Source organism: Staurois parvus, unplaced genomic scaffold, assembly GCF_062004578.1.
Source record: "Staurois parvus isolate SC_StPar_1 unplaced genomic scaffold, SC_StPar_1.0 ptg000347l, whole genome shotgun sequence".
NCBI lineage: Eukaryota > Metazoa > Chordata > Amphibia > Anura > Ranidae > Staurois > Staurois parvus.
Window position 1 is genome coordinate 14,539,474 of NW_028318143.1, and position 22,516 is coordinate 14,561,989.

The following is a 22,516-nucleotide window of genomic DNA, read 5'->3' on the forward strand; positions in this document are numbered from 1 at the left end:
CCTGAGTTCAGTTCCCCATTGGAAATTATTTCCATAATGTCTGTACATTTCCCCCTGCCTGGGCAGGGTTCTTACATGTGCTTCACCTTCCAATCACAGTATTGTGCACTTACTAGAAGGCAGTCCCTCCACATCCACTGGGAATGATACTTAATGGAGTCTGGGCAACAAATCCTGCTGGATTACCAGTGACACCAAAAGAAATACAATGACTGCCATCTTTTCTGGGAGGCACAGGCTATCGTAATAGGAGGGACATGCACACAATATTTGGCCAAAAAGTCTGCGGGCTCCAAACCATGACGTCTACATGAGCTTGAGTGCAAAAGACCAGCCACACACTGATGACCTAAACGCTTCAGCAAAACCCTTTTGTTCTGGATCACCATGATTAAGCTGGTTCTTAAAGTGAAGCCAATCAGTGGGGTCCCTGGAAAAGATTCTTTGTGCATGTCGTGAACAATAAAGTTTTACTGAGGCCCTGATGACGTTGGTGTGCAGCATTTTTTTTGTTTTTTTTTGCACTTGAGTTTGTATTGAGAATGTGGACGAGTTCCATCTTGCCTGTACCCAAGTTTCCAAAAACTGGCATATGAAGAAACTTTGGAGCAGTGACGCTTCCTGCTATCAATAATCCACAAGATTTTGGGAGTGTATTTATGGAAATGTGTGCCCATTAGGCCAATAGAGCTGTTTGTGAGGTCAGGCACTGGTATTGGAAGAGAGGTATTTGTTCCACTCATCCAAAACATGTTTAATAGGGTTGAGATCAGAGCCTTGTGCAGCTCAGACCATTGAATTACTTCACACCAAACTCATCAAATCATATTTTTATTGACCTGGCTTTGTACTCCGGAACACAGTCATCCTAAAACAGAAAGGGCCTTCCTCAAACTGCTGCTACATGATTATAAGCATTGAGAGCCCTGAATGATGTCAATTCTGGCAGAACACACCAAGCGGGGGGTAATCATGTGATGTCACTGCGCACGCTGATCGGTGTGGCGCCATCTTTGTTTCACTGTTGTCTGTTTTAGGCTTCCTCTGTGAGTATATACGCTTTTTAATAACTCTTGTGAATCCTACAGTATTGCACTATGTGAAGTTTACCATGATATATGTTCAAAGGTAGTGAAGATGAAATGGTGAAGAGTACTGTTGAAATTGGCCACTAGATCTTTACCCATTTGGGGACAGCACTTTGGACCTCCTATAGTTAAGAGGTCTTATGATCTGGTAAGAGGCATGCTGTTTGTGGAGAAACACAACACCAGCTGACCTGGCATGATTTTTGCTTGTTGGATTTTTGGAAGTGGATTCTTGCACTAATTAACATTTCTTTACTGAATACAATTTTATTTTAGGTTATATAAATGTATTTCACAAGTATATGCAATAATTGATTAACAATTATAATGTATACGGTTTAACTTGTCACTTTTATTGATTTATATGATTAATAAGATTCAAAATGGATAGAGCATCACATTTTGGTTTGATTTTATGTACTAGTTTTTGGGTATTGGTGTGTGCTGCTGCCAAAAAAATCTTCATGGAGTGCAGAGGTAATATATACAGATATTCTCAACTGTCTAAAACATCTTTGTATGCTGTAGTATTAACAGTATTCTTCACTGAAACAACGTCCACATACTTTTGCCCCTATATTTAGGTATGAAAGTGTGATGGTCAGGTGTGCACAGACTTTTAGCCATATAGTGCATAAAAAGTGCCTTCCAACATCATTCTACGGAGGGTGGAGAAAACTCAATGTCTAATGGGATGACAGTAACAGATTGGTCTATTTACGACTATATAATCGCCTCAGAACAGTCCGTCACTGTGGTTTTTTTTTTCTTCACAGATTAGTGTTTTTAATACACATTGGACAAACATAGGAAAAACCAAATGTATGATGAGTATACACCCACCATATTAAAGTAGAACTAAGGCCTCCCATTAAAATAGAAATATGTGCTGCACATTGCATTATGATTACAATTTTCTCTTAGTCCCCCTAAAGAGTTGCACAAATACCTGTTGAACCTGCCAGTGTAGTCCACCTAATGCAGCTTCTTTTGATGGAGTGGCAACAATGCTGCACTGTTCCTGAATTCCGAGCAGAGTTGCCATTCTCATGCAGGCTGTGCCTTCTTATGGTCCAGTGCGATATGAATTTTGCAGGGGTGTAATTATCAGCATTGTCACTGCTGATTCATAGCCTGCAGCTCATCAATCAGCATTGGGCCCACATAGCTCTGCTAACTGCTTCTGGATTAAAAGCATTGCCTGTTTCTGAAGCCCTCCCTGGCTGAACTGCAGTCTCTGGGAGGGGGAGCACATGACAAACAAAAGAAGGCGAATTTGGCTCAGTCAGAGAAATGTATTTTCATTTATGAGACTTGTGCACCACATAGTAACTGGATGTGGTACTTCTTAAAACTGTCATACTGAAGCCTTTAGCTGTACTTTAAGTGTTAAACTCACACTTTTCAAGTAAGTAAAATAAATCACAGCAAATGAGGGAAGTAAAGGATGTTAATATACTTTATATAGTCTGTTACAAAGCAGCATCCCCATCCAAAGCATAACACACACTGAAACATATCTTGCAGTTATAAAAATGCAGTGAGCATGTTACTGAATGCAATTCCCTCTTGACTTACACAGAGCGGACCAGGAGAAAAGGAGTAAGGAACATTCCATACCGGGAAATGATCAGCTCTCTAAGGCAATTTGAAGTATAAATTAGAAGAATTTTTTTGTTTATAATGAAAAAACAAGGGTCTTCAAAAAAACAGTATAAATACACAATCTCTAAATTAACATGAAAATATTTACAAGCTTCTCAACAATGCAGACTTGAAACCAGCATTTCCCAAGTGGACTTTGCAGTACCACGCAAAGTCTGCTTATAACATCTGGGCCCCTTCCACCTGTAAATATTGCTGGCTGATATTTCCAAACAGTTTCTCAATCTTGCTGGAGTTAAACAGCGGCTTATGGGGACTACGGTGCATGATATGCTCACTTCTATTTTAAATGACACCCAAATAAAATTTTTAAAGGTCTGGGATCTGTGGATTGCTTGTAATGACTATCCAAACTTAGACTGCTTCCGGCTCTCGTACTGAAGGGCCTGTTCACAGCCCTTGCTTCAGTACCCCACCCCCTCTTCCTCCATTTTCTTCACCCTCCCTCCTATACCTTCTTTGCCCCTTTCTTTTCTCTGTGGTTTTGTCCCTACGTTTTAGAGGGAGCCTTTGAGTCTTGTTTTTTTTCACCTCTAGGGCTAATTGGTGGCATTTGTGCCAGTTCTCCCCATTTGTTGGAGGCCAATACTGCCTTTTATCAGAAAAAGCCCCCATTGAAAAGGGTTTTTATTTTGTTACTGATAATATTGACAGTATGTGCAACTATATTTTCATACTGTTGTTCTGATAATTTTCCTTTTTTCTTGTATGCATCTTGTAAACATCTGGTATACTTACTTGTCATTTGTCTATGACTAAGTTTTGCCTTGAGACAATATGCTGTATAAAAACTTAAAACAACTTCAATAAACGTTTTTTGAAAAGAAAAAAAAAAAAAAATAAATAAATTTGATTTTCTTCTTTACAGGTACATTTTAGAAATACTATTAGCTAGTGAATAATAAACAGGGAAGAAGCCTTGACATTATAAGTGGACCTTGCATTTTACTGCAAGGTATGCTTTAATATGGCTGAAGACTGAACTATAGCATTCAATGAAATCACATCTCAGGTCCCATTTTGCACACTCCTTATTACTCTTAACCCTTTGAGGACCGTAAGGTTTTGGAACGCCAAAAGAATCAATTTTTTTGTTTTTAAAGTTCGTACACTTCAGTTGCTGTAACTAAGCCATTTCATTTAATAATGGGCAAAAAGCTAGATCCACTTGTTGTTTGTTGATAAGAACTAATATTTTGACTCAAACCAAAAAAAAAGAGTTTTAAGTTCTTAATCAGATGATACATGCAATTACAAACATGGGACAAATACGTCCCTTGGTCCTCAAAGGGTTAAACCAAGTTGACATTTTTCTAAATGTGCTAAAAACCTTTTAGGCTCAAGATGTAAATCCTCAGGAGAGGATTAAATGTTTTCTTCTCACCTACAGAGGGTAGTTATATAAAACCCCAAGGCAAGACAAACTCCAACCAAAACCTGTGGCTTGTGTGGCTATTTGCACACTGAATGACCGGCTAGCTTCTTATCTCAGTATCTATATACACATGCATACTGTACAAACATACATCAACAGCACCTTACAAGGAGATAAAAGGCTATGCCTGGCCATATAGGTGTGCTTGCAACTGTCTTGCATGCTGAATAAACCTTTAATACAATTGACTATTTAGGAGGATAGTAAAGGAGATATCAAGAGAATGGTTGTGCACTGAGGCAAAGTATGTGGCTCTGCAGACCCTGAGCTTTTTAGGCAAGACAACAAAATATTCAGCCACATAAAGAATATACACTACATATCTATTTCTCTTATGCGTATACAGATTTGACACAACCACTGTACTCTCTGCAAGTTGAACATTTTCTTGTTACTATGTGAAAATGATATGATATACAGAATGCTGTATATTTAGTGCATTCCACATGCAGATGCTGATAATAGCAGGCAGCTGTAAACTGACGTTTTGGCTAATGATCAACAAGACACAGTGAATAACGCAAAGGACTGTACAAGCATAAAAGAAAATGATGGTAAGGAATAGTAATTACAACACTGCCTTAGGCTAGGTTTGCACTATGGCCACATATGCATGGAAACAGTAGTCCATTTATTTGAATGGGCTGAATTACTTATGGAAAAACAGGAAAAAGGTCCCTACACCTTTACCAAAATCTCCGCCGTTTTCCAAGGCATGGGGATGCCATTAAGAATTAATGGCACCCCCGTGTGTCTGCTAACAACAGCGCGTTTTTTTGTTGTGAGTGCGGGAAAACATACAATTTACAAGTAATCTTGCACCCACTCAGATGTGAACCTAGTCTTACAACAAAAAAAACTTTATTTTTGAACAGCTCTGAACATTGGTTGTACAATATGGACATAATAAACATGAGAATTTCTATGAGCCTTACCTTAGGTGCAGCAGATCTTTCAGATGGTGGGATCATTTCAGGGGTGAGGACCTGAGGAGGATCGGTACCTTTCAGCAGCTTCAGGTTGATAAAGTGAAAGGCCAATGCAAACTGTTCTTTGGTAAGTTTTCCACAATCTTTTGTGTCACACAAAGACCTGCAATGGAACAACAAACGACAAAACATCAGTTTCATTCAGTAACCAAAACATGGCAGTACAACCATACAGACTGGTGGGAAGGGATTAAAGCAATCAAAACTCCCTCACCCTATATAATGCGTAACACAGTAAAGCCTTCTTAAAGTGGTAGTAAACTATGCTTTGCTATTTTTGCCTACAGGGAAGCTAGTGCAATGCTTTCCAGGCTCCTTTGGACAAAAATAATAAATGTACATTTTTTTACCTGCAAAAAAAAATGTGCAGTTATTTATTTTTGTTCCAATAACATTTTATTGATTATTTTTATCCAAAAGGTGAACTTATCCTTTAAGGAAGATGGGAACATCCTTTTAAGGAGAACTTAGCTCAGGATACATATCACCAGTAGACATTTCTTATGAGCTGCTGCAGAATCATGCCATAGCTTTGATTTATACACAAACCCCTCTGAGCTGGGAAAGTTTATCACTATTGATGGAAGGAGTTAACCAAAGGATGTAATTATAAGTATTCTAGTTTTTCATTCCCCAAAACCAACAGGAGCAAGGCATTGCCTAAACAAGGCTACATGTCCAGCTGCTGTAAAAGTGCAGCCATAACAGACAACTGAATATTCTTATCTATGACCAAGTATTTTTTTATTTTTATTATAAAGGATTTATATAGCGCCAACAGTTTGCTCAGCGCTTTACAAAATGAAGGTAGACATTACAGTTACAATACAATTTGGTACAAGAGAAAACAGAGGGCCCTCATTAGAGCTTACAATCTTTTTATATGGCATTTCCCCTTCTGCACTTACCAGATGTGGGCAAGAAGTCCTGATGGCAACCCAGTCTTAAGGAAGATCTCTCTGACCTCCAGACCAGACACCAGGCCATCCTGGTCTTTGTCAAGTTTCACAAAGATATCTTCATATTTTGTTTTCTCTATGTGTGACACAACCCACTGTAAATAAATAAAAAGACCCTGAGATGCAAGGTTTTAAAAAAATTCTATCCTAAAGAACAAAGTAGATGTGTTTCAGAGCTTAAAATTAAACACAGTTCATGTTAACCTTCAGAATACCATAAATGACCAAGACCAGGTGATAAAGAGAAATACAGACAGCCTAAAGCCAATCTACACCTCTACCGTTACTCTAACTAGTTATGTAGTTTGGGCCATGCTGGCCCAAACTATTTTCTACATTAGCAGGTGAGCCCACTGAGCATGCTGTATGAACTGTATGCAGCCTCAGCTACATACAGTAAACAGCACTGCGTTTCGGCACTGGGATGGGAAGTTCCCTTTTCAGACCAGAAGAAAATTGGGTCAGGTTGAACCCTGCTCAGTCATTCACAGGGAGATTTGTATTCTATGAATGAGTCGTAGATCATGATGCCATCCGGCTATCAGAAGAAGCTTTGTCAACATTCAGAGAACACAAAGCTGCTAATGAATGGCTGAGCAGCGCTTAGCCCAACTCTATTTTGTTCCAGGTGTGGGAAGGGAAGTTCCGATCCCACTGCCAGAACTCAGTGCTGTATACTGTATGTAGCTGTGGCACGGTAAAAAAAAAAAAAAAGGGCAAACTTGTATAATTTGTACCTTATTACACCGTAATTGTCAAATGAACAGGCCCCTATAGCAGAAACCGAGAAAAGAGCTCTGAAGCTCAAAGCTGAGGTTTAGGTATGAAATATTTTGTATACTTACAATAGCCCAGCTTGGACCAATGTAAATATGCATGTGCCACAACTGGATGATGCCTGTGGAAGCTGGAAAACACTGTAACAAACACCTCAGTGATCCATCACCTGCAGTGATCACCAGTTGTTACCAGCTAATCTACATTGCAGCAGGGTCCCCTTGTGCAAAGTGAACAAAGGAGGTTGCTCACTCAGCATAGGCACGATTCAGAAAATACACAGCAAAGTGTTCTCTGATTGGATGAGATGGAGAGAAAGGCGGTGATGACAATCTCTGCATTGGCCAATCAGAGAATGCTTTGCATTCATTGAGAAAATTCAAAGTGATCTCTGAATGGTGCCCGTGCAGAGTAAGTGAGGGACCTCCTGTGTTCACTAAGCAGCAGGGCAGCCATTTGGCACAGGTCCCAGAATCTAGTGGTGACAATGTAGTAGCAAGTTAATTTTAATGCAAACACAATATATTACCCAATTTTTGGTAAAAGGTAAAGAATGAGGTTACATCAAGTAAACAGATAGCAAACATCAAATATCAAATCTGCACATGCCCATGAAACGACAACAAACTTTGTTACTGAAAATTGTCGATACGTGACAATTTAATAGCTTTTACAAGTTATCTGTTTCTAGAGAGAACCGTGAATGAAGGCCCTAGAACTATGCATGCGCAGCGATACAGCTAATATGTGTAACGCAATTGCTGTTTACAAATGTAAGGACACTGTTCGTTCATCAGGGAAGAGATCAGCAAATGGATGTTCACTGATCCCCCCTTTGTTCTATTGGCCGACACCTACCATGCCAAAACTAGGGGCAGGGGAGGCCAGAATAAATGGCAGAGGTAGTCATGCAGGGGAAGGATGGGCATCTGTTTGATCAGGTGGATGTCACTTCCAACAGAAAGTTGACAGTACACTTCACATATGTAAATACATTATTGGCTAGGCATGTGCTTTGAAGCCAATGCTGCTGCCAGTGTAAGCCCGTACATCAGTAGCAGCAAAAGGGTTAAAGCTGAAATCAAGCAGATACAAAAGAAGCACATTAACACAGCTCTGCAATCATTAAAATCATTAAACATTTTTAATGCAAGCAGTGGAAGTGGGCTGAAGCAGAATTGTAGCCTCCCTTTAATAAAATATAGTGCTTCAGCATTTAATTATTAGTGCATCTGCACTTACAGGTTTTTTTCTTAGTCCCCCTGCTAAGTTTCAGCAATACCTGTTGAACCTTCCAGTGACGTCCACCACCTCATGAAGGAGTGGCAAAGATCCTGCACTGCTCCTCAATCCAGCCCAGTCGCCACTCTCATGAAGGGTGTGCCTGCACTTCATTTGGAATAAAAAAATGATTGTAGAAGCATAGCAGCCTATAACCCAGGGTCTATGAATATGTAGCCTGTGTCCTGTACTGTACGTATAAGATAATAATATAGCAGGGGTGTAAGCTATCAGCATTTTCTGTGCTGATTCATAAGCTTTTAGCTTGTCAATCAGCACTTGGCCACACCAAGTCCTGCTCAATCCTTTCTGGATTGACAGCCCTGCCTCTAATGCTGCAACCTTCCCACTGTGAGTTTTGAAAGGAGCACCCATGAGACACAAAAAAAAAAAAAAAAAAAAAAAAAAAAAAAGAGGATTTAGCTCTGCCAAGGAAATTAAAAGAAATTTACTTGATGAGACTTGTTCATTACATAGTAACTGGATTTGGGACCTCTTTAGACTGTCATACAGGAGCCTTTGGTTGTAAAGCAGAGCGCAAAAAGAGGGAGGGAAAAACAGTACAAGGAATCGATTAGGTGTGGTACAGTGCAAGAAGCACGATCATAGGACAAAACAGAGTAACAGGGGGTTACCTGTTTGCATGGAGTTCAGCTTTAAATGGTTAAGCATGAAATATCCTATCTACACTAAATCTATCATCACTGGAAAAAACCCTCCATTATACCTTGCTCCTTTTCCCAGTTATTCTTATTACTGAAGTTCATGTACACTTAAAATGGGTAATTTCCTCCTGGTCAGTGCAACTGGAACTTTTCACCCCTCAAGTTTCAATCACAGGACCAATGCTGTGGAACTGGTCACATGGTCTCAGCCTAGGGGAGTGATATGGAAGCTGAATCACTTAGCCTCTAAAAAACATAACACTCCTTTCTGCAGAGATCATGGGACTGATGCTAAAGTAATGGAAATGTTAGTAGTAAATAAATAGGCATTTCTAAGCCATCTAAACCTTTATTACTGGTATCAAATGTGTGAGAGATGTGTCAGTTCAGGAATTTATGTCTGCAGCTTCAGAGATCCATTTCAGAAAGCAAACTAAATTCAGTCATATCAAACACATCTATGTACAGTATGACACATTGTCTTGCTTAGCAGCTTGTATGTTCTTACCTGGGTAACAGGTGCTTTAGTGGGGAGGATTCCTACAGGTGGCAGCGAATGTCGTGGCTCCTTAGACGGTGGCATTGGCAGTGGTGGTATGATTGGCAAGGATGAGGCAGGACCAGAGGATTTCCTCTTGGATGATGGCACCAATGCAGGAGGTAAAATCATAGGAACTGGATCTTTCTCCAAAGCAGAGTACACTAAAAACATTGCCTGCACAAACAAATCAGACACAATGTTAGCATCCAGTTTCAGTATTTCTTTGTGACTTTTAATTTGTTTGCTGTACCATATCTTCAGAAGAATGTTTTACCATGGACTATAGGCATCTTATAAAGCCCAGTAGATCTTTAGTTAAACACTCCAAAAAAAAAAGCCACTCTAAAGTAGACATCCTACTTCATGTCAATCAATTTTATAGCCATTGGAGACCCAACAAAGATCTATGCAAGAATAAATTTTCCCCTAAAGTCAGTTTCTACATTCAACTAGGCATACCAATCCACTCCCCAAGGAGGTAGGTGTTCAGACACCGAGCTCTGCATTGTCAGAGGGCAGGGGAGCAGATGGGTTTCTCGCTTTCACAGAAGCACCAGAAATCTAAAATTAAAAAAATGCTGGCGACCATGACAGTAAATGAGATAGGGAAGTATATGCACACGAGGCTGCTTACTGTCCTGTCCATGTTGGGTGCAGGGGAAGGTTGTTTTAGTACTGGTTTGTTTAACTGAGAATTTCAGTACCTGAGGGGCCTTTTCAAAGGAAACATGCACTGATAGAAAATTGTAGGCTATCACAAAGGAGCTCACTCAGAACATGCAAGCTGATGGTTGCATGTTGACCCTGTGGTATTCAGAAATTTTAAAAAGTGAGTCAGACCTGATCTGCACACAGTTTCCAAATTAGGGATGCAAAGGCTAATGAAGCCATTGAACCAACAAGGCAGCTAGCATTTTCTGAAGAGAAGGTCGGCAACAGCAGACTGTCCTTTTCTCTAAGCACACGTCTCCTTTAATCTCAATAACAAGGCACACAGATGTAACAGACATGCATACACTTTATGGATGGTGTGGGGATGGCCAACACAACATTAGCAAGCTAAATACTTACAACTGCAAACTCATCTCGGTCTAAAAGTCCATCATGGTCAATGTCACTTAACTCCCAGACCTTAAAAAAAAAAAAATATTTAGTAGTTAGAAAAGCAAATGAACAGTTGGATACCCTGCAAAGCATTACAGAATGAGAGGTAATACAAGCACTAGGCAGGCAGTAGGAAGGATAGACACCTGATGGTCACACCTACCCTTCCCAGCACTTCCACAGGCAACTTGGAATTGAGCAGCACAGGTTTGACCTTGTCCCCTGACAGAAATCCATTCACAGGGCTTAAACTGTCAAATATTGCATCATATTTGGCCTTTTCTTCAGCCTGTAAAACAATCAAAGGTCAATTAATTCATTTTTCAAAAAGAAGAAAATATTTGACAATAAACTTGTTTAGAAAAGTACATGCACACTGGAGCTATACTGTCCCGGACATCCAGCTGCATCTTACAGGTGTCAGGAATGAGCTGAGGTGTACACTGCACTGAGCATGCCCCACAGGCAGTGTACACTATTTAAAAAAAATGTTAGGAGACAAAGAAAAGAAGAGACATGCAAAGTCTCCTAGAGATTTTTTTAACTTAAAAGCAGTGCTCAACTCTCCCTCTCCACCATGTTTTCTTTCCGCATTTACCTTTAGTGCTGTTCAAAGCACATACTTATCAGCAACTGAAAATCCAACGTTATCCCAATGAGATTCACTGTTTGGGTGCCATGCAGTGGGTCCTGCGCCACCATCTTGGTGCTCTAAAGCTGACTGTCTCTCCTGGGTATAGGCAGCCAGCTCCATGACGTGCTAGACTCGCCACTTGTCCTGCCCTCTGAACCCCCACCCCCCCCCCAGCTGTTCTGTGTGCCAATTCTGCAGCCTCCGAGATGTGTTATAAGTACCCCATGAGGCTGCAGGACGAGATATGCATCATTCTAGCCTAGATTTAAATTGAAATGGTGACGGGAGCGGGGGAAAAAATAAGAAATAAATAAATCACTGTATCGCAATTCTGCTTGTGGAGGAGGGGAGTGTTAAAGCAGAACTCCCTTTATCACAAACAAACTAAAAAAATCCCAGCGCCAATCAAAGAAAGTATACAATTATGCAGCTGTGCACCAGTGAAAACCACCAATAATAAATAACACAAAAAACAGCGCAAAAATTAAATAAATAAAAATAATCACAAATAAATAAATGTCCGTGCAAAAATATATATATAATATTTCAAACATAAGTCCTTATTTTCCCAAAAGGATTTTCAAAACAATCTTCCAAAATGTGCTTCCACCTAATCACCACGTGAAAAATAATATTGAACGCACTCACCAGATGGAGGTGAGTAATAAGCCTCATAGGATATAAGGGATCCTATAGCCCCTCAGGAGGAACTCAAATCGCCTTCACCCTGCTTAGATACAGCAATCGACTCCACTCTACTTCTCCATGGAATCCTCAATAGCGTGCAAGGAAAGAAAGGCTACATAGTGTAATACTGCCACTCAATACCATATAAATCGATAGAATAAGGACACTCACATGTTTCAATAAAATAACAGGCCTTGTTTAATAGCCTCAAAGGCTTCAAAGGAACAAGTTTCCAAATTGTAAATATAGGGATCTCACGCTTTAAGGATCACTGTAGAGGATGACCAGCTTTCCACCTCAAAAATGGCTGCTTGAACCGCAAAAGTCGGCGTGCGTTCCAAATACCGGAAGTGACGTAGGCCAAGAAGACGGCAGACCGGAAGTGCATCAACGCGTTTCGCCCCACCCACAGGGCATTTTCAAGACCTCAGGACCAAGGTCTTGAAAACGCCCTGTGGGTGGGGCGAAACGCGTTGATGCACTTCCGGTCTGCAGTCTTCTTGGCCTACGTCACGTCCGGTATTTGGAACGCACGCCGACTTTTGCGGTTCAAGCAGCCATTTTTGAGGTGGAAAGCTGGTCATCCTCTACAGTGATCCTTAAAGCGTGAGATCCCTATATTTACAATTTGGAAACTTGTTCATTTGAAGCCTTTGAGGCTATTAAACAAGGCCTGTTATTTTATTGAAACATGTGAGTGTCCTTATTCTATCGATTTATATGGTATTGAGTGGCAGTATTACACTATGTAGCCTTTCTTTCCTTGCACGCTATTGAGGATTCCATGGAGAAGTAGAGTGGAGTCGATTGCTGTATCTAAGCAGGGTGAAGAAGGCGATTTGAGTTCCTCCTGAGGGGCTATAGGATCCCTTATATCCTATGAGGCTTATTACTCACCTCCATCTGGTGAGTGCGGTCAATATTATTTTTCACGTGGTGATTAGGTGGAAGCACATTTTGGAACATTGTTTTGAAAATCCTTTTGGGAAAATAAGGACTTCTGTTTGAAATATTATATATATATTTTTGCACGGGCATTTATTTATTTGTGATTATTTTTATTTATTTAATTTTAGAACTCGATTTATGGCGTTTAATTTGCATTAAGGACCAATTCCATTTCTAGTTGTTAATTTGAAAAAATGTTTATGGTTTGAATGCTGTAAGATAAAATTACTCTAAAAGCTGGGCCCTTAACGTTGCTAACAAAGGCCAGAAGTCTCAAATTTAATTCTACTGTTATCTCAAATATAGCGTAAGAAATCCTGTAAAAATGAGAAAAAAAAAAAAACAACAACTTTGACCTCCAAATTAACTTTAAAAAATTCTATGAGTGAGGTATTGTAACACAGCATAACATTCACATACAATCACTTAAGCAATAAAGACTAAACATGCACATACCTAGTGATATGCACTGACCCAAGGCTGCTAACACTCACCTTGACAGCCCATGGCAGATCCACAGAGATGGGAGCAGCTACCAAGGAAGGGCTTGCAGTGTCATGCTAAGGAAGAACACACAACTTTGTTTATTTACACAACTTATCAGTGGGCACTTTATAAAAGCATTATTCCAAACCAAACAGTTTGGGCCATTTCCTGCAGAAATGGTAGATGGAATACCAGGAACACTACTCAGCTTTGTCCTACCTAGCTCAGTGCTGGGTTTGCTTTAGATGGCTTTCTATTAATGCTATACAAACAAATAATCAAGACAGACTGTGAAAGTTCAAAAATCTGGCAGATGACTACACTCTAGTCTAAACAGGTCCGTTGTGATGAAGACAAAGAAGTCTGACCGCACAATCTTATGAATTGTATGCATATTCTGGAAGCAACATTGTGACAAAGGAAACTTGCCCCATACCGATGTTCTCAATTTAAGGGGAGGTCAGCATGCCCAGTCTCCATATTTCGCTCTGTATTCTTATACTAAAACCCCTGTAAAGTCTCCCTAATCCTACCTGACATTACATTACCAATAAGACCTCAGATACAGCATGGTCCTGATGTACACAACTTTGTGCCAGGCATTGTTTACTGGCAATTTTCTCCAAGTGCGCAGGTGCAGCTACAAGCTCAATAAAATGAGTGGAGAGCAGAGATGGGTGTTGGACAGAGAAAGACGTGCCTAACCAGGTCTGTCATAATAATAGAGTGCACTGGGCAGAGTGGCCAAAGTCTTTTGCCTACTACACAATTACAGTATATTAGGTGCTGCAGAGTTTTATTCGCATCAAGCAGGTTTTGTATTCCCATATTAGTTTATGGGAATGCAAATCCCGCTTCAAGCAGGTCAAATGCAGGTAAAGAAGTTATCAAATGCCTCTTCAAATGATTTCTGAATGACCTCAGAAGCATCCATAAATGATGCCTAATTTTTGCCATTGGCACAAACCCACAGCCCACTGACACGAAACCTTAGCTTAGGTTTACAAATGTGCCACCCCTGTTTGACAGGCAATATATTACCTCACCATCTGTTTTTGCAATACCCGCTGTGACAGCACTGCTCACCAACTATGAAAAGAAGCATCGAAACTGCGCCATATGTATACCACCCATCCAGTTGCCTTTACAGCTTTAGAGGGTCCATAAAACCGCAAGTCAATCATGTGAAACATATGAATGGAGAGGAGACTATAAAAATGGAGGCTGCTAAAGCTGAAATCTAGGCAGATATTAAAGAGACAAATGAACACAGATCTGTAATCACTGCATACATCAATACAGGTATTACTAACATGAAAGCAATGTAAGTAACGGTATTTGACTTTGGTATCTGCCCGGGGCATAGGGAAAAGCAGCACAAGCAGCCAATAAGTTCATGTGCTGACAAGCAGCATTCTGACAGGAGGAAAAAGCAGAGTGACAGAGATAAGAGTTCATCACTGTGCATTTTCTCCTTCACTGTCCAGTCAAAAAGCTGGGAGAGCTCATTACAGCCTGGGAACATAGCAGCAGAGATGTACTGCAGAGAAAAGCTCCGAGCAGTAGGTATGTTTTGCAGCAAAAGCGGCTTTATCTTTATTCAATAATTACATTAGCAATTTTTGACTAGGGGTTTGCTTTAAAAATGGCCTAATCTAAATTAGTACTTCTGTGACTTCAACTGGCCTTTTAAAGAGTTAGTTCACCTTTACCAAAAAACTGCCTATGCAGATAAGGGCGCATCTGTAAATAAAAATGAACTGTGCAGCTCGGACTAAAGCTAAATAAGTCCCTTGCTATAGGTGCAGGCCATTGAGATACCTCCTGAAGCCTGACCTTAAAACTCCCAGGATGTTGTTAGGACATTGCTAAGCATGTCCTAGCCATTACTGTTCACCTTTACCATCACAGGAGCGAGCTCTCAAATTCTGAGCTTAGAATTACTGCATTAGGAGAAAGAAAGCGCAAATGAGGAGGTTTGAATCTAAGAAAGTTTCTGTGACAGTGAAAGTGAGCTGTAAGTTGGTCCTCGCTTGTCAACGTCCTAGCAATATCCTGGGAGATTTCAGATCAGGACTCATAAGGTACAAAAAGGCCTACACCTACAGTAAGGGTATTATTCAATGTTGGTCATACCTGCATAGCTTGTTTTCATCTACAGATGCTTCTTATCTGTATAGGCAGTTTTTTTAACCACTTCCGATCCGGCCCATGTACATAAACGGCCAGACGGGAGGAGTGCAGGATCGGGTTGCCGTTCATAAACGACGCCCGCATTTTCAGGCTGTGCGCGCTCCCTGGGAGCGCACGCACCGTGATCCGGTGCCCGCTGTACAGGACCCCTGTGTGAGGTCCCGATCGTGTGATCACTGATTGGCCAATCAGTGATCACATAAACAGTAGTAAACAAGATGTCACTTCCTGACATCATTGCTTACTAATAGTGAAATCTGTGAATGATCACAGAGGTCACATGGTACAGGGCTATTCACAACAGCATTTCTCAATGGCTGGAAGAATGCAGTCAGAGAGAAGGAGAAATGATTGCTTTTGCAGCCTTTATGGGTGTAAAAGAAATCAGTGTACAAAAAAAAAAAACAAAACAATCTTCATCACCCCCCACAAGTAGTACAGTGTCACTATGGTGGCACTGTACTGCTAGGGTGACAGTATGTTAAAAAAAATATATATATATATAAAAAAATAAAAAAAAAGTAAAAAAAACATTTTTTTTAAAAATTATAATTTTTGGTTATAAACTAATTTGGGTTATTTTTGTTTTTTACTAAAAAGATAACTGAATAAATTGGCCAAGATTTATGAAGAAAGATTATTTATTTGCAAAATTTTATAGGAAAAACACTTTTTTTCAAAATATTTAGACTTTTTCATTTATAAAGCAAAAAAAAAAAAAGAAAAAAAGGCCAGTGGTGAACAAATACCACGAAAATAAAGTTTTATCTGTCTCAGAAAAATGCTAAAAAATTCAAATGGGTACAGTGTTGCATGACTGCGCAATTGTCATTCAAAGTGTGATAGCACTGAAAGTTAAAAATTGGCCTGGACTGGATGGGGGTAAAAGTGTCCAGACGTGAAGTGGTTAATAAGGGTGAACTTATTATCTTTGACATTTATAAGCTTGCTTCGAGTAAAAAAAAACAAAAAAAAAAACAACAACTTACAAATCTGGGAGGAGGAACCACCTTCTTGATACTGTTGAGTGACACCTCCATGCCATTTTGCGCACAGGCGACCAGCTGCAAGGCTACAAAAAATTCCTTCGGAAAATAAAATAAGGCATTAGTGTATTGTTTTCTTACCATTATATAGACACAAGCACTACAGTACATATACAGTCACATGCGTGACACACTCTAGACCCAGAACCGCAAACAAAAGTCTACAAGGAAGAATTCATCAGGATCCGGGTAAAGCAATCAAGCACACTAAACAAAGACAGAAATTCCTTACTTTCAGGAATGAAGTTAAAGTGACAATGTGAAGACAAACAGCCAACCCACAGTACCAAGAATTTCAGGTTCTTACAAATTCATTATAGACAATGGCCCTCATAAAGGGGCTGATACTGGAACCAATATGTCCAGAAAAATAATGTAGCAGTGCTTATAGCAATCAATGACAAACCTTGTTTATGTAAAATATTAAACCTGATGGTTTTGCTGGGGGCAATTGGCTAGAGTTACCACACATCAGCCTCAGCTAAAGGTTCAGAGGGAAAGGGAGAAAAGATAATGCACTTAGCTGGCAGTGAGGCCCCACACTGCAGAGGTTAAAAGAAGTAGGGCTTTTTTTCCCCCATTTATACTTACCTAGCTGGATGCAGCATTGGTACGATACGGCATCTGTCCCCAGTCGGCTCTAAGGGTGAGAACTCAGCAATCACATGACCGCTGATCACCGAGTTCTCTCTGCTCTAAGAAGAGAGCGATGACTGTCAGTAACCGCGGTCTGCTCTGCCCCCCCAGTGCTCACTGGAGTGTTGGGCTGTGGAGGGGGAAGAAGCAGCTGGCTCAGGCTTTCAGTGCTTCATTGAGAGACTGAGCCAGGTGCCGCTCCAGACTCTGGGGTGGACCGCGACTTTGAAATCGGGATCTTTCCCTAGCCTAGAGTGACGTCAGCCAAATGCAGACTTCAGCCCGCTGTCAGCTGAAAACGGGTCACAGGAGTGCAGAATGAACTGCACACCTGCTATCCACTGGGAAAGTGCAGTGAAAAGAGCACTGCCTGTACTTCTCCTTTAAAAATTAAAAAAAAGTAAAAATTAAAAAAAAAAAAAAACAACAGGTTATACTTACCTGCTCTATCCAATGGTGTTGTGTCCTCTGACAGAGTTCCTGGCTCCTCCTCTTTGGCGAGTGCCTCCATAGGAAGCCACTCCCTATGGGGGCACCCGTGTGGGCTCGTTCCTGAACCCTGCTGCTTGCATCCATAGACACAGACAGTGGGACTCAGCCCTATCTCGTCATAGGATTTAATTGACAGCAGCAGGAGCTCCCACTGCTATCAAATTGCCCTGTGGGGAGGTAGAAAGAGGAGAGAGCCGCTGCTCTCATGCACATTGCTGGATGGAGATTGGGTACAGGTAGGTATAAGGGGGGCTTTTGGGGGGAGGTGTGGCTGGATACTGGATACAGAAGTTTTAGTTATTTATTTTACTTACTTGAAACCATTAACTTTATTAAAACAGACAATCATAGACATGAAAAAATTAATAATACACATTGCATTCACTGAGGGAGAAACTGAGGCAATAAAGGAAATCGCCACTGTGTAACGGTACAATGTATAGTGGATTACAATCATGTAAGTAGCAAAATATAAGCTCATTCTCAGGGAGAAACAATCATCATGGTAAAGAATCCCTACCAAGGTGCTAGAAAGAACCATAAGTACAAACAGAATCAACAAGTACTTCAAGATTATAAGCATTACAGGAACATGGGCCAATCAATCAATATCAACTTGTATAGTAAGGTTCGAGAAGGGACAAAGGTGGTGTACAAAGAGGTCCAGTATAATCAGGCATGCAATGAACCACATTTATTACATATTATTATAATACAGTATTTATATAGCACCAACAGTTTGCTCAGCGCGTTACAATATAACGGGAGACAATACAGCAACAATACAGTTCAATACAAGAGGGGGTAGGAGGGCCCTGCTCCTTGGAGCTTACAATCTAATATATACAGGTTGCAGTGGACTGCACCACCGATCCCATATTGTTATATTTAGACGGGCATCCCCTATACAGAAGTTTTCTACCTTCAAGCATTAAATGCATGAAGGTAAAAAAAACTTTAGCCTTATGCATATATAAAAATGCCTTAATGGTTGGATGTCAGTATGAAACAGTGGGCATTCCTAGTCATCCTAATTAGTATGTAGACCGTCTTAGGTAACACCCACATGACAAAGTACTGAATTCCAATGAATGAAAGGGTGGACTGATGACAGTCAGGTCGGGGAGGAATATGTTGAATGACACTGACATCATCCAATCAGGAAATGAGGTTAACTTGCTGCAACCTCTAATGCACATTATGAGAAGCTCACAGTGTTCAGTGAAATCAGAGTAAGCCATTTTAGTACAGGAGAGCAGCCTGTACAACAGTGCAAGACTAAAGATAAGGCTGGAATTCAGTTTTAGGTCTCATTCATATGGGGTGTTCTATTGCAAATGCGCATGCAGGGCCAAGTGGGATATACAAGTGATCTGTGCATCACAATGCAGGAAGTCCCATTGATGCCAACTGGGATGCAGCAGCCACTGCTCCCAATAGGACATCTGCGTATCCCCCAATTCACACTATGTATGTATGGGGACACAAACTTGGACTCACACAGATGGCATACTGCAGCAGCTGTATCTGTGCAGCGGATGTATTCAAGCTGACATCACTGGAACTGCATGCATGGAAATGAGCGTAACACCTGAACATCCCCAGAGCACCCTGTACGGATAAACACAGCCCTGCATGGGCGTATGCTATAGTATACCCCGTGTGAACGAGGCCTTAATGTGATTCAATACACTCATTAAAGCTTCTCTAGCTAATGTTGATGCATCTCTGAGCAGTCGTCAATCTTTTACAACATCAATATCTTTTTGTAGAACTTGCCAAAGTATTAAACTAGTGCAGCCAAAGGGAAACCAGAGAAAACACCTATTCCATCATGGGAACATATCCTTTTTTTTTTTTTTTTTTTTTTTTTTAATTACTCTGCTTCCACTACAAAGCAAACTATTAGTACTGAGAGAACAGGCCAAACAGGCAGATAAACGTAATATTCAAATTTCTGCACACATACTCAACAGCTGTGAGGATAAAATCAAATTAAACATTTTTGTTTTGTCCATAGAAAGGTCTATAGTTATAAAATTAAAAAAACACACAATCTGTAGCACAGAATACACATCAAGCCTGTGAATTAGAAAATGTAATGCAACGTTAGGTTAGACCAGCAATGGGCAAACTACAGCCCGCAGGCCGTATACGGCCCGGCGGACCTTTTAATCCGGCCCGCGGAGCGTGATACTGTCAGGATGGCTGTCAGGATGTGTGTAGGTGGGGCAGCGTGACGAACGTGAGGGGAGCTAGGCTCCTCTCACAGTCCGCCCTGAAGACCGGAACGGCGCGGGAACACGGTGAGAGGAACGCGCGGAGCAAAGGTAAGTGAATGAATTACTATGGGGGATGAATTACTATGGGGGATGAATTACTATATGGGGGATGAATTACTATGGGGGATGAATTACTATATGGGGGATGAATTACTATATGGGGGATGAATTACTATGGGGGATGAATTACTATATGGGGGGTGAATTACTATATGGGGGATGAATTACTATATGGGGGATGAATTACTATATGGGGGATTAATTACTATGGGGGATGAATTACTATGGGGGATGAATTACTATATGGGGGATTAATTACTATATGGGGGATTAATTACTATGCTTACTATGGGGGAATATTACTATACTTACTATGGATGACACATACACATCATTCATCTACTCTTGGTCCGGCCCCCGGGTCCAATATATGAACCCATTGCGGCCCTCAAGTCAAAAAGTTTGCCCACCCCTGGGTTAGACAATACCCCAGTACATATAAAGCAGAAGTAAAGACAAGAAACAAGAAAAATAAATGAAAATAGGTTATGTGTTTGTCATGTCTAAAGACAAGTTTTGGATAGACTAAGGAATGTTTTAAACCCTTTCATGTCTTTTTTCCCCCCATCTACAAGCTGTTGGGGAGATTTCACTTCACATCCTGTTCTGCAAACACATCAATAAGCAGAGGGAAATCCCCTTTTAGTCAGTTGTCACAGCAACAAATGTCCCCACTGAAAGATTATCCCTCTCATCCTGTTCTGATAAAAACTCAATTTTGTTTTTTTTCTCTCAATTTCAGTCCTGGTGACGATGGTCACCAGGGGAAAAACAGTCAATCTTCCTAGTAGGGTAACACATCAGACATCAATAAAAAAGTGACAATGATTTGAATCCTTTTATGCACAAAAAGAGAGAGATTGGTTTTAGATGAACTTTAACATCACCTTTTTAGAGACAGTTGTCCCCAAAACAAAATTTCTCCTCACCTCTTGTTCTGAGGACAGCACTAAAATGCTGGATTTCTCCTCACTTTCTTTTTCAATGACAATGGTGACCACAAAAAACAGAAGAGTGAACCTACCCAATGGGGATGTAAGTGAATATATCGGAGTGCCAATAGTCCCAAAACGCCAAAATAATACACTTTTTCCCGAAAGTTCAAAATATACAGTCCAAGTCTTTTAGTGTCTAAATGTGCAAATGTCCTAAAAGGTTTATTTGAATAAGAATTCTTAAATTTTGGAGGAAGAATATTAAAGAAGAATATTATGTGGGCAGCACAGTGGCTAAATGGTTAGCACTTCTGCCTGGCAGTACTAGGGTCACTGGTTCGAATCCCAACCCCGGCACCACCTGCCTGGAGTTTGCATGTTCTCCCTGTGACTGCGTGGGTTTCCTCCAGGTACTCCGGTTTCCAACAACATACCCCAAAGACATGCTGGTAGGTTAATTGGCTCCTGTCTAAATTGGCCCTAGTATGTGTATGTATGAATGTGAGTTAGGGTCTTTAGATTGTACGCTCCTTGAGGGTTAGGGAGTGATGTGAATGTACAATATATATGTAAAGCGCTGCGTAAACTGATGGCGCTATACAAGTACCTGAAATAAATAAAACAAATAAATCATGTCTACGCAATGGGGAGACAACATTAAAAACCTTCAAAGAAGGTCTAAATCTTACTAATTTATCCAAAAAAGTTTCACTGTAAGATTTACAGTTCTTAAACTTGGAACTGCTTTTCTTGGTGGTCCCCTCCACTAACACAGGTATGGCCAACAACATGCATTGGATACCAAGCGACTACAAGCTGGGCTGCTGTTAGAAAACACGAGGTCCCATACAACCAATCTGACAACCCTCCCCTCCAAAAAAAAAAAAAGTTTACTATGCTTCAGTTATGAATGAACACAGTAATCGGTACCATTCACTCATTGTGTTCAATCAGGAAGGAGCTGGTAAATGTGACATTTAGCGGACCCTTACCCCACTCTCTATTCAGAAGGATCCTATTGTGTACTTGCAGCCAGGAGGGAAGCAGTCAGCACTGTGGAGGTACAAAGGGGGGCCTGGGCAGCAGGGAGAAATGTATTGTGTACAGGGAGGATGATGGGGGTGGCGGGGGCAATTACTGGAACTGATCCCCTGTATGGCTCTCTCTGCAGCAGCTGAAAGCCAGCAGGAGGGAGAGAAGAAGCCATGCTTTCAGCTGCTGCAGAGAGAGCCATACTGGGCCTCCCTGATGGCCTGGGCTCCCGTACAGGAGGACTGGTGGTACTCACCCACAGCCCTGACTACAAGTCCCAGTAAATCATGTCAAACATAGGCTGAACAGCCTGCTGTCTGGCCAAATATAACTAAGGCTCAGTTCATACTGATGTGATGCAGGAAACGCAAGGAATCACTGCATTTCCCACATCGCACTTTAACGCAATGACACTGTATACATGGAATCTGCTGCGGGTGCCAATTAAAAGTTAACTACATCACAAAAGTAGGTTGCAGAACACAGTGCGTTTGCCTGAATTGGATCGCATGGGTATGGACACCCATCTTTTCCGATTCCAGTGCAGAAAAAAAAGGTGCCTGCACCTTTTTCGACTGTAT

At 40.8% G+C, this 22,516-nt stretch overlaps 1 protein-coding gene across 4 annotated transcripts in view; it reads right to left on the reverse strand.

The window, feature by feature from the left end:
* The window catches only part of EPS15 (epidermal growth factor receptor pathway substrate 15), a 181,653-nt gene that overhangs the window by 96,121 nt on the left and 63,016 nt on the right, over positions 1–22,516 (reverse strand). For 2 of the 4 annotated variants that reach the window (XM_089684466.1, XM_089684465.1), the window contains exons 5-12: positions 16,442–16,537; positions 13,268–13,333; positions 10,668–10,793; positions 10,472–10,531; positions 9,368–9,574; positions 6,086–6,231; positions 5,124–5,280; positions 2,667–2,726 (exon numbers count right to left, since the gene is read on the reverse strand). In XM_089684466.1, the coding sequence (XP_089540592.1) occupies positions 2,667–2,726; positions 5,124–5,280; positions 6,086–6,231; positions 9,368–9,574; positions 10,472–10,531; positions 10,668–10,793; positions 13,268–13,333; positions 16,442–16,537 (918 nt within the window). The remainder of the gene's footprint in view (positions 1–2,666; positions 2,727–5,123; positions 5,281–6,085; positions 6,232–9,367; positions 9,575–10,471; positions 10,532–10,667; positions 10,794–13,267; positions 13,334–16,441; positions 16,538–22,516) is intronic. The other 2 variants (XM_089684469.1, XM_089684467.1) reach the window with 1 other exon arrangement.